At 46.7% G+C, this 12,416-nt stretch overlaps 4 protein-coding genes across 4 annotated transcripts; 2 read left to right on the forward strand and 2 right to left on the reverse strand.

Moving 5' to 3' along the window:
• Positions 1 to 204: 204 nt before the first annotated feature.
• Positions 205 to 1,671, reverse strand: N7520_006194 (glycoside hydrolase family 7 protein; the record flags this gene model as incomplete). The annotated part of the gene is made up of 3 exons (XM_057140128.1): positions 205 to 966; positions 1,018 to 1,401; positions 1,459 to 1,671. 3 exons carry the CDS (start codon positions 1,669 to 1,671, stop codon positions 205 to 207), a joined length of 1,359 nt encoding a protein of 452 aa, XP_056994134.1.
• A 1,705-nt stretch (positions 1,672 to 3,376) lies between these two features.
• Positions 3,377 to 4,660, forward strand: N7520_006195 (alpha/beta hydrolase; the record flags this gene model as incomplete). The annotated part of the gene is made up of 2 exons (XM_057140129.1): positions 3,377 to 3,780; positions 3,844 to 4,660. The coding sequence occupies 2 exons, from the start codon at positions 3,377 to 3,379 to the stop codon at positions 4,658 to 4,660; spliced, it is 1,221 nt and encodes a 406-aa protein (XP_056994135.1).
• A 149-nt stretch (positions 4,661 to 4,809) lies between these two features.
• N7520_006196 (uncharacterized protein) lies at positions 4,810 to 5,108 on the reverse strand (the record flags this gene model as incomplete). The annotated part of the gene is made up of 2 exons (XM_057140130.1): positions 4,810 to 5,023; positions 5,083 to 5,108. 2 exons carry the CDS (start codon positions 5,106 to 5,108, stop codon positions 4,810 to 4,812), a joined length of 240 nt encoding a protein of 79 aa, XP_056994136.1.
• Positions 5,109 to 10,849: 5,741 nt separating this feature from the next.
• Positions 10,850 to 11,788, forward strand: N7520_006197 (uncharacterized protein; the record flags this gene model as incomplete). Its single annotated transcript, XM_057140131.1, has 1 exon — positions 10,850 to 11,788. One exon carries the CDS (start codon positions 10,850 to 10,852, stop codon positions 11,786 to 11,788), a length of 939 nt encoding a protein of 312 aa, XP_056994137.1.
• Between the last annotated feature and the right edge of the window lie 628 nt (positions 11,789 to 12,416).

Genomic DNA, 12,416 nt, shown 5'->3' on the forward strand with positions numbered 1-12,416 from the left:
AACGATCTTTTCTGCAACGATTGAATAATCAAATCCAAAAAATGTAATGAGAGACTCGCTCTCGAAAGAAATGAAGTTCAGAAAATACATGAAAAAGCATATTGCAACCAACAAATTCTCTCTTCTCTAGATATCTTCACCTTGAATCATCTGCTTGCACCCAACATGGATGCACATGTGTGGACATTGGCCAGCTTCTCAAGTTTACGAAGAGTAGGTTGATCCGATAGGACCAAACTTGATACCAGAGAAGACAACATTGGCCGATGCAGAAGCAGACTCAATGTCGCTCGGCGCACCAGACGAAGACGTGCAAGTACCACGAGCAACACCAGGGTCCGAGGCCGTTGCGTCAGTCGGGTAATCACCGTCCAACCAGAGCATATCGGAATAGTGATCATCCCACAAACTCAAAACGAGGACCATGCCCTGCTCCAAGCCCTTGCTCATGCCAGACATGCCACCATGCTGGGTAAAGATATCCTCATCCCCGAACGCGGTCTTCTGAGCTGTGCAGAAGTCCGACGTGATCGAGTTACCAGATACGCCGCTAATATCCGAGGCCGCGTTGGCAATAATCACGCCATCCTGCAAATAGATACGCTTGATCTCGCTGAGCGTGCCGGTGTCAGTACCGTCGTCAGTGATGAATTGTGTGACGACGGTCATCTTCGAGTTGCTGTCGACTGTCTTGTCGGGTCCAAAGAAGCTGGTGTTGCCCATGCGGTAGGGGTTGAAGTCACATCCGTCTGGGTCACAAGTTCCGGCGTAGCGGCTGCTTGAGTATGTGCCGCCACAGTCATCTTCTTCGCACATTGTCTGGCTGGCTGTATCACAAGGGTGAGGGGTCAAAGCGGTGGAAATGCTGTTCGCTTCCCAGATGTCCATTTCTGCGCAGCAGGAGCCATGGTTGCCAATACCAGAATTGGAGTCGGTGGTCGAGGGGACCCAGCCATCGACGTTACCCTAGAGCAGTCAGCTTTCTTATACGTTTTGGTCTTTGATTGTGGGACTCACCTGACCATTGATGAACTTCAAGTCCCGAGGGCACTGAGAATCACAGTATCCAGTGCCATACTTGGCACCAGCGGTATTGTTTGGGTACTGGGATAAACCGCCGTCCGAGTCCATGGAAACGAAGTACAGAGCGCCGTTGAGTCCGCATGGGAGGCCGGAAACGTCAACGTCGAAGGTGAACTCTTTGTTCAGAAGCTTGAACATCTGATAAGTGCTGTCATCTTCCATCAGGTACAGACGCGAACCGACGTTGGAACCAGTGACGAATCCCAGAGTCAGTGCATCTGCATCAGTTGTCACACCGTATGTAGACTCATAGTCCGCACCATCCAGGGCGCAGTTGGTGGCACAGGTAGCGTCATCGGGGCAAAGGGTCGCATCCCACTATTTAATTGAAAATGTCAATTTTTTCCCAACCTTAGCCGTTTGACAAGGACATACCGTGTTGCCAGTGTAGCAATTGGTATAATCATCAGTCGAATGGACCCAACGCCAGTTCGAATCGATAACGACCGATCCAGCCTGCTCAGTGCAACCACTATCAGTACATTTCTCCCAGGTGAGAGAGGGATGGGTTTCGGTTGTATATGTGCCAGCCTGCTGGGCATGTGCAGCTGCCACCAAGGCAGAGAAAAGAAGGGCCCGTTGAGCCATGTTTGAACGAATTGAAAGAAGGCAATCTTATAATCAATGAAGTTTCTGACTAGCAGTTGGAAAAAAAGTATGGAGATAAGAAGATGAACACCTCTATATACTACTATACTCCAGCAATCTGGCTTCTGGAATCTGTCCATCTAGCAATGTCAGTCTCAGACAAGTCCTGACACATCGACACTGACACAACGGAGCAGGAGGCCGTCGCCGAAATGGTATGGACAACAAGAAAGATTCTTTATCAAAAGAACGGGGAATTCCAGATCGGGTGACATCCGTGTCGTGTATTAATTTGAGTGTGGGCCCTGCTCCATGATCAGGATGGGAATGATCATCGCTAAACTCAATGTGTGTCATTTGAGGGTATTTAGTGGAAACAGGCGCTTAAAGGTTAGTTGTTTCAATATCCATAAAATCCACAGGGCCAGATCCTCCGATCCCAATCAAAGGTTGTGTCGATGGCCGCATATTCTTGAGGATGTGTGATGTTGATGCCCTACGGGGTGGAAAATAGCTTGTCTCTAACACTCGACATCTTCAGACCCCAGATTCGAAATAAAACTAATGATTCCTGGTCGAACCTTGGAAATACACACCGTTTGGTAGTATATAGTGCCAAGTGTCATGAGACGCATGTGGGGTGGCTGAAGCCACCAAGGGTGCCACTAGATTTCATAGCTACCGGAAAGTACACATCGAGCCACAGACGTAAAAGTCCCTGGCGCTTGGAATAGGCAAAGACTCAAAAAATGTTCTGCATGACGCTTTAGGCATAGGGCGTTTCAGACGGACCGGAGCCCTCCCGGGTAAGATTGGCAAGGCCAACGGAAAAAACAATGCAGAATATCCTTCAATAGGATGATATTAAGTACGGTCAGACATCTTAAACAATCAAAACTAGGATTGTCGCGATATGAAACCGAAAATTTCTCCCTTATAGATGACACGTTCCCAGCCTGAAGAGCAATGATGCTTTGTCTATTTATCAAAAGCTTGCTAGAAAAGCAGTATGGAGGTTTCAAATATTCAAAGATTTTACAACAAAATTCTATACTGCCATTGTTTAATTGGATAAAATCTTTACTGACTGGTAATTGCTGGAAATCTGCCGGACTACCAACACATCCGCCTATTCTTCAGCTCATGCTTTCGCCCCAGGAGCCTTCATTGCCTAATGCGACACGGCAGTATTCTTGAAGTCATAAGTGAAGTAGTACTCGCGTTCGCTTAACTCTGAGATTTTGAAGCAGGGCCCTTATACAAAATTGAAGTCTGTTGTCGATCTTTGCCGTCAAAGTAAGAAATGCTGCCTAATTCGGATCATGAGTTCCTGGGCACTTTCCTTTTAGGCTGAATACATTCATCTGGAGATTTCACACGCAGATAATCACTGTGTCCGGGGTATAAAGTACTGGAATTAAATACTTCAAGTATTATACACTTCAATATCTATATTGTCTCTTGTCAACAAAAGCAAGTAATTTGTAGAATATTTTCTTTTGTTTTGATTCGATGACATCTTATCTGATCCTTATCGGCCATATGGACCTCGGTCCCATCTTGTTCAGCTCCCTCTTTCAACACTCAACTCCTTAGCGGCGTCGCATCAAAATTTCACGATATACCCGTTCTTTCCACTCATAGTAGTAGGTACAATAAAGTTCCCGTCAGTCGGCTGTTTCCGAGGGCTTATCCGCTGGTAACCATGGCCCTGTATCACCAAACCGTGGACTTTCTCTCCGACTCCTGGACCAACCAGCGAACGCAGCTCCCCTTGCTTGCAGTGACCGGGGCTTCATTCACACTAGGCCTGCTACTTCGATCGCTTTTGAGCCGTGAAGAGCCCCGTCGTGGCGTTCTTCCTTCCCCACGCGAGGCCCTGCGGAGCCTCTCGGAAGAGGAGAACCGCAAAATACCTCTCCCCAACGATAATCTGCCCGGTGCGCGCGATGTTGAAAGTCCATACGGTTCACTCCGAGTTTACGAATGGGGTCGTGAGGATGGTCCGAAGGTGTTGATGGTGCATGGTATTACCACTCCATGTATCGCACTTGGTGGGGTGGCCCATGCGTTGGCGGACCAGGGCTGCCGAGTCATGCTCTTTGATCTGTGAGTTACTGCCAACCCATCCATTCCCATTCCAAACAGAATAGACACTGATCTAAAACACAGGTTTGGTCGAGGATACTCCGATTCCCCTGCTGATCTCCCGCATGATGATCGGCTTTTCACCACTCAGATCTTGCTCGCCTTAGCGTCATCGCCAATCTCATGGACCGGTGCCGACTCTGGCAAATTCTCTCTTGTTGGCTACTCTCTTGGTGGTGGAATATCTGCCACATTTGCCTCATATTTTCCACACTTCTTGTCTTCGTTAGTGCTATTGGCCCCTGCTGGCATGATGCATGACTCCCATGTCAGCTCACAGGCCAAGCTCTTGTACTCGGGAGGCATTATTCCAGAGAATATACTTGGATATTTTGTCAGAAAGCGCCTGCGAGCGGGACCTTTGGTATCCAGACCCAAGGATGGAAAAATCAATATGTCAGATGCGCTGAATCAGGAGGCCCCCACCGAAGTTGCCGCTGAGGCCCAGGTGTTGTCGCGGGAATATCCTCATCTCAACGTCCCGGCTTCCATTGTGTGGCAGGTCGACCACCACCAGGGCTTCGTTCATGCTTTTATGTCGACTATGCGTTATGGGCCCATCTTCCGTAAGCATCAGTGGAATAATTGGGCACGCCTTGGAGAGTACCTGAGTGCCCAAAATACTCTTTCGTCTGGCAAACAGGGACCCAAAGGCCTCCCATGTGACAAGGTTCATATCTTGTGTGGCAATTCTGATGCCGTCATTGTTAAAGACGAGCTTGTTACAGATGCTACGGCCGCTCTTGGTGGGAACGCGGTCTTCAAATTCTACGAGGCAGGCCACGAATTCCCCAGTACCAGATACAATGAGGTGGCGTCATACATCTTGAAGCTGCTTTAAGGGGACTATAATGGGATGATTATCGGGAATTGAGCGTTTAAACATTTGTACTGCACTGCATAGACACTAAATACATACACAAAGGAAACCTTCTATAAACACAGGATATCAATATGGTAGGCTTGCTCTCTTTGCCTCTTCCCATTCCATTACTTCCGGGCCTTCATGATCTCATCCAAGGCATTGACTTGGTTTGCCAGTCCAGCGAGATGAGTCGATCGTTCCGTAGCTGCCCCACCAGCGTAGTATGGGGTCTCAGAAGCTGGAGCATGGGCAAATCGGTCAACGCTGCTGCGGGTAGCGCGTGGAACCTGGCTGACATTGCCCTGGGTGAGAGTAGAGGTGGTGCCATTCTGAGGGCTACTAGTATAGTCAAGCATGTTAGTTCTTATTATCTTCAAGCGGGTCACAGTACTACATACGTAGTGGTTGAGTTAGGGCCAGACATAATTGAGATTGTTTGGTTGTTTGAGAGATATGAAGATAAAGCTCAAAATTGTTGATGGAGGATGTAATATAGATATCAAGACTATCGAATGCCTTGTGTGATGATGATGATGGTTGAAGTGCTGTTCGGTGATGATAACATTTTAAGAGCAGGACTCTCAACCTTTATACAAGAGACAAGGTGTGTGATGAGGCTATGTTCTCGCCCCAGGCATGCCTTGACACGCGAGTTCCCCAGGAGCTCGCATCGTGGTATCCACATGGACCCGAGAAAAAAAATCGAAAAAAAGAAAAGAAAAGCTAAAAAGGACAGAAAAAACACTGAGCAATGAAAGGAATGATGGAAGGATCATCATCTCGCATCGAAAACTCCCTCAGGTCACGAACCCCTGTGACACCATTCCGCCATCAGAGTCGAGGCGCCGGGTTGTCCGCATGAACGACTCTCGTATGTCCCTCAAATTCCATGTTCAGCGGACGCTAACCCAAAATTAAAAATAGCGTGGGAAGTGCATACCCGCTTTTTCGAAACAGGCGACCATGCTGATACGATTGGATCTAGCTTTGCATAAGACTGGGGCTACGAGGCAGGTACAGGGACGGGATGCAGGTCAAAAGTTTTGATTCAAAATTCGGCACATGGTTAACCACATGTTTCGGGATTAAGACTAGATGCGGTATATGGAGCGTGGAATGAGGGAAGGGGGAGGGTTTATTCGGGTTTGCGCAGGTTCAACGGGGATCGTCGGTGAGAGATCTAGCAAGGGTTGCTTCAAGGGGAAGGACGTCATCTGGAGCCTAGATGGTCGATGCAGGGACGGCGGTAAATGCGCATGTTGTAATGATATCTCGCGTGGGATTACTCCTTGGAAAGTCAGTTTTAAATCATTTTATTTTTAATTCCAATTTCTTATATTCATGTTTTCTCAATGAAACATGTCGTGGGATCAACGTGGTCGATCACATGGAGGTCATGCATTGGTCAGGGAATTTAATTTTCTATTTTCAATTTTATAAAAAAGATTGTTATATCGCATGCACATTTACATTTGCAAATCGTTGAGAAATCCGAAAGCAGCTTAGAATGGGAAACATTCTCCCAACCACGCGGGAAGCTACGCCTCTTCATTTCCCTATCTCGCTATAGCGCCGGGTGATCCCTTGCGAGAACGTATGATTAGTTGACGAACAGGTCTAAGTGGACATGGTAAGGCCGCAAGTCCATACCAGCCACGTCTTTTTTGTACTAATAGCCTTACGAATCAATCGAGCCATTCTCCACAGCCATAATACCAGCTGTTGGAATGCTAGAGCGCCGGATCAAGAATAGCAAAGATCGGTGAACCAACGTTCTGTTTCAGAGCGAATCAAGGGTGCTGTCTCCGAGAAAAGGGGTAGCACGTGGAATTACACTCATGCATTGTGCGTCACTTGTGTATGACGAGTCAAACTCTGGATATATATGGGTCCGGATGTAGATTTCATCAGCAAAGATGGAGGTGATGGCTAGCCACTTAGTGGCGCTCGGCTGAACACCCCCCTGGGAGCAACACTTTCCTTTATTAGGATAGTTCAAGGCCCGGGGCCGGGGCACCGGACGCTGCATTTACGAGGGAAAACGAAGGGTGGATAGCCGAGTGGCTGAGCATCCTTGAATTTCATAGGCCTACGTCCCGAGATGATCAAACAACAATTGATGATTGGAGGCCTAGGGGAAGAGAAAGAAAAAGCAAAGAAAAAACTGCCCCCAATCTCGTTTAGGCTAGCGGGTCGAATGAGGTTGATCAGAGCTGAGAGCCAAGTATGTTGGATAACCATATGATGTCGGGATAGAAAAGCCACAGAAGCCATATGGGAACCGGTGTTTCAGATTATTAAGTCGCTCCCACGCGTTCTAAGGGGGATAAAGCATTCCAGACTGAGAAATGTTTGACGACGTTGCGGGTCCATGCAAGGCACGCTTGGTCCAAGCTTCAACAACCTTATCTTCCCCACAACGAGAACTGCGTCTGTCGATCAGTATCTGCTTCGCATGCAAAAGTAGATCAAGTAAATCACAGGAGACTGGTGATTGCTCAAGCTGACGTTGGACGCTTGGTAGATACTTTGTAGATGCTTTGTTTCACTTGAACCCGAACTGCCGGGTTCAGCCACAGCGCCCAACGGACCCGACGACGGCCCCAGCCCTAAAGATTTGCGCTATTTCCAACCCACTGTGAAAAAGCAAAGATAGAAAAAAGAAAGAAAGAAAAAAAACAAAGAGTCACCCCCGTATTTTCCGTAAATAATCAAATAATCGTCATCATTGGTTCATTTTCCTACCTATCACAATTCCAGAACTAAAATGAAATTTTTTGCAAGGGATAGGTTGGTCAAGAATAGTTTGCAGGATGTCGATCAATGCAGTGATCGCCCCACAAGGCCTATCCCTTACAGAAAGGGGAAAAAAAAGTTTGCAACGCTTCAGTCTGAAACGAAACTTTCAACCTGTCCCGGTTTTGAGTACATCGGTATGGATGCCGAAGAGCCGCTGCATTTTGTTGCCGGTGCAACGCTTTTATCCTCTTGTGAAGCAGTTTCAGGACCAGATCACCTCCGGGAATAGTATCAAGTCCACTTTTTATTGAATAGACGAATAGGGATAAATCATATTTATTACTTCCTGTCTGAAAGAGGTCATCTTTAGCGAGTCCTTCCAAAATCCTGGAATGGTTGCGCCCCCAAAAGCCCTTTACGAATCAGACAGCAGATCGGAAGGAAAGAAAAAGAAAAGAAAGAGGTCAAACCGAGCCCGTGGGACCATAATAACATTGAGGATCGGCCTGCCCGATCCCCCTCAACGGAAATCATTTCCACCCAGTGGCCGATAGCAGTGGAGGGATGACACGCAGTAGGGTTAACAAATCCAGTCCCTAAACTCGTGTTAAGTATGCTTTCTTTTGGCAATTCATTTCTAAACAAATTTTTTACCGGCGTGGAAATCAAAATTAGGCTTGCAGGCAGCGACACTAGCCTAATGAAGGTACGCCTTTACGATTTTAGCCTGAAGCGTGATAGGCTGAAACATGAGCTCGGGTTGGGCAGCACTTGAGAGATTGACATGCGGGAAACTACACACACTTCGTTCGATGCCAGCCTGTTGGGGTCGAAATCTGAAGTACAAGGCAACCTTAGAGGCTGTGTCGTTGAAAAGTGGAGTATCTAATTTCCTTTTTGTCTTCTCAGCTGGAATGACTTCATACGAGATTGAATGCAAAGTTGATCACCGATGGCAGTTTGGGCAGAAGCAGAAATTGGGTCATGAGATTGTCTCCGGAAATTGCAAGTGGCTTGAGATTTACAATCAGGTATGTTCTCACCGAGCCAGTGATAAGGGAGCCTTTTTCTAAGGGCTCTTATCTTATTACATTCTTCTATCTAGTGGAAGTTTGCTGTTGACGGTGGATTTTCAATTAATGAAAATTCTTAGATATGTCTCTTGATTGATAAACCTGAGACATTCTGAGAAAAAAGCTCAAGACTCATGGGTAATGCCAGTGTTGTCGGTGATACATACTTTGGCGTCCAGAGTGCAGTAAGGCCATTCAATGTGATGGCCTATGATTTCGTGGTCTGCTGTTTTTCTGGATTCCGTCATTGTGTTGGTCAACATTTCATTTTCTCGGATCCTTGATTCAATGGTAGCAGTTCTCATTTACTTTGAGATATAGGGTCCTACGGCCAATATACTCGTAGGGTAGCGTGTGGTCAGTAACGACGACGATTCGATGGCGGGCTTGTGAGAGAGAGAGAGAGAGTAACGGAAGAAAAGGCGAATCGTCCTAGATATGACATGTCGTCGTTTTATTGGGAGAATAAAGGCATGGCAAACTGTAGGTTTTGGATTGCGAAGCTGTCTGGAAAATGGCAGCAAGGATGCGTTTTTACAAAACTACACAACATTGAAACTTGTTCAAACGGAGGAAGCTCCAAGCTTAAGAGCAAGATTCACACAAGAATACGGGAATTAGTAAGGACCAACCCAATTACCCCCATTAAAGCCGGGGACTCGGATCAGTGCAGAATGAAGCAAGGAAAGGTGCGTAGGCGCAGGCGCGAATGGATGTGCAAGAGAGAAGCTTCTGAGTGAGAGAGAAGTATGTGGTACCCCACGACTCAGGTTGTCTGGCGAGATTGAGCCACTTCCTGACATTGGCCATTGATAGCTCTTCAATGTTCCTAGGCTTTCGAGAATTCTGGGGTGCCTGGGTCTTCCTCCTTTAAAGTCTTAATGGCACGAGAAAACTTCTTGGTCTAAGACTCTTTGAACGGGCGGTTAACGTGGCCATGGAAGAACTTCTTAAGGCACTTGAAATGCCTGATGGCAGCAGCTACTGGCAAGACCTTCGAAAGTTTACGGTTCTGCACCTGCTTCGCTGAGATGAGAAGACGTGCTGCCTAGTGCTAGAAGTATTAATATGTAACTAATATTTGCACATGGTTATGACTTGAGAATATAACGACAGATTGGCCGGGTAGCACAAAAGTCATGCTAAATTCCTTGTTAATCCTACAATAGTCAGCTATTTACTTTATATAGCCACCATGGAGACCATAGGCGGTCATGGTAGGTTTCCATTTACATCAAACAGGCCCAAATATGAACATGAAACATATAAGAACAAAATACTCTATTATATATTTACACATTTCACCGAGGGAAACAAAAAGAGAAATTAGAAAATCCTCGGAAGCGGGCAGTAAACAACTTTGGAGAGGGACCTCATCCGTCAAGCATCTGTAGGTACCTGCGCTTTCATAAATATACTGATGCATAAATATACTGATGACTTCTAAGGTTCGATCTAAGTACCCGAATTGTCACTTGATCGCCCGTCGTTCTTATAAGTCTACCCAAATAGCGCAGAAGATTTCTACTGGAGTACCTACAAGTGCCTCTACTTAACATGTTTCCGCTCTCAAGTGGGGCTTTCCTATCTTAGCTGTTGTGATTGGCTACTCACTGACCAATCCCTGATTACCAAGCGATTTATCAGAACGTATCTAAGTCAGTTGATGTTAATTAACTTGACTATCGAAAAGCGTCAACTTTTGGTCCGGATGTCATGTAGCTTACTGAGGCCGCAGCTCAGACTCAGTGAATGCTTAGCGAGCGTGATTGGCTGCTCAGTTCTCAGTGAGTAAAAAGCAGCGATAGGTGAGCACTACGGAAAGGGAACGTCAAGAATGCGGAGTGGAAATCTACTAAGTAGGTATATTCTGTTCTTGGGCGGCTTAACTAGCAAACAATCTGGGATCCATTTACATACTAGCTTTTCGAGATGCAAGGGTCTGCTTGGACATTTTGAGGCCTTGGTCGGCTTTAATTATTTCACGTGACCTCATTTCGCAAGTACTACCTTTCAAAAGATCGCCTTACTTATTAGTACGGATTGAATACTCGACACAGGGGCAATCTACTATTGAGATTAACTTTTCAGAACATAATGGTTTCATATAGGTAGTGATTTCACTGGCTGTAGCCTCAGCGATCAACACGTCAATTGATGACGTAGGATCGGCATGCGACCAAAACCTGGATGAGTGGCTGATGCATTTTTGTCCAACTTTCCCCCTCTAGGTAGAACCCCAGAGTGTCAGAAACCTGCGCAACAAACACATCGATCTGACCAGTTTGTGTGGGGTCCCAGCTAAGACCATTTTTGACGCGCATCGTTCGTCATTGTATATGCTACCATAGTTATGGGAGTCCAGTATGCCTATCATAAAGCTGTTGCCTCATTTCTTCGCGCCCTTGTTCGACCCAGACTTCACATTGACCCCAAACCAGACGAGACAGTGTTTGTCCCATCTCGTGACGAAGGCCGAACTATCAAAACCAACGTCTACGGAACTACGGACGGCAAACCAACTCCAGTCCTCATAAACTTCTGTGGCAGTGGATTTGTTCTTCGTACCTTCGGAAATGATGACGAATACTGCCGTTTCGTCGCAGATAAGACCGACTACACTGTAATTGACGTGCAGTACCGACTTGCACCTGAGAACACATTTCCAGCCGCCTTCAACGACGCCGAGGACGTCGTGAGTTGGGTACGATCGCAACCCGATCGCTTCGATGCTTCTTGCATTTCACTTTCAGGGTTCAGTGCAGGAGCCAACATCGCACTTGCAGTGGCATCATCGTCCAAGTTGTTCGGTGGCGAAGAACAGAAGAGCATATTCAACACCGTTGTTTGCATTTACGGACCGACTGACATGGTTCTGCCAACCCCGGAAAAGCCATTCGTCGACGACTCTAATTGGATTATGAGGACGATTTTCCCAAAATTCTCTCACACTTGTCACAAATTGCTAAATCCAGGCAACGTTGATCCGTATGATCCCCGTATATCTCCTGGGTTTGCCGATCCGCACAATTTCCCCAACAATGTGTTGTTTATCACCGCCGCTCAATGTCCATTTGCTATCGAGGCGGAGAAATTGTCGGAGAAGATTGGCGGAATAGATGGAAAGGTCTCTTTGAGTCGCCGAATGGAGGGGTGCGCCCATGGTTGGGATAAGGAGGCCATCCGTGGCACATCCCAGTGCAAAGCGAAGGATGAGGCATATGCGTTGGCGGTTGCGACCTTACAGAGAGGCGAAACAGAGGTCGCCAAAGCCAGAGAAGCAGAGGCTTGATTTGATACCCATGATTGTATATCGCTATGTAGTTTCCTTTGTTGCCATATTTTTCAGGCAGTGATATCCTCCAGTTTTAATAGATCTAAATAGATTTGTTAGATTGTTCGTTCACGAGTCGTGACCACAGGTCTTCCCAATACAACTCCCACTCGTGAGATTTTCTCCACGTATGAAGGGTGTTTATTTTTCACCCATCAGCTATGTGTAGGCAGACGTTCGCGCCAGTGTCCTTTCCCAGCACTTTTATCTTTGCCATCCTCGTCAGGGCCTAGAACCTTGCACCACGATCATTCTCGACCGACTCGGGCTCGTGATAAACACTCAGTGTAACGCGTCCATTAACAGATATGAGTCGGCTAGAAAATGATGATGGGTAATCGTTCACGCTAATAAAAGATGTTGTGGTAGCCCGACCATTAATTGCTGATAAGGGGTAAAGCGGAGCAAGGACGGGGCAAGCTGACAGCCTATAGGATTGGTTGCCTGACCATGCACTCAAGCTGCCTTGATATGCTTCCTCGGCCGCATGTCCAATCAACTGAGAAGATTAGGGAAAGCAAAAAGAATTGCGGATAAATAATGAGACCGATAAGTCAGATGATTTACACATGATCGCGCTAAAAAC

This window comes from Penicillium odoratum (assembly GCF_028828045.1).
Source record: "Penicillium odoratum strain IBT 22623 chromosome Unknown utg000005l_segment0_segment0, whole genome shotgun sequence".
Taxonomy (NCBI): domain Eukaryota; kingdom Fungi; phylum Ascomycota; class Eurotiomycetes; order Eurotiales; family Aspergillaceae; genus Penicillium; species Penicillium odoratum.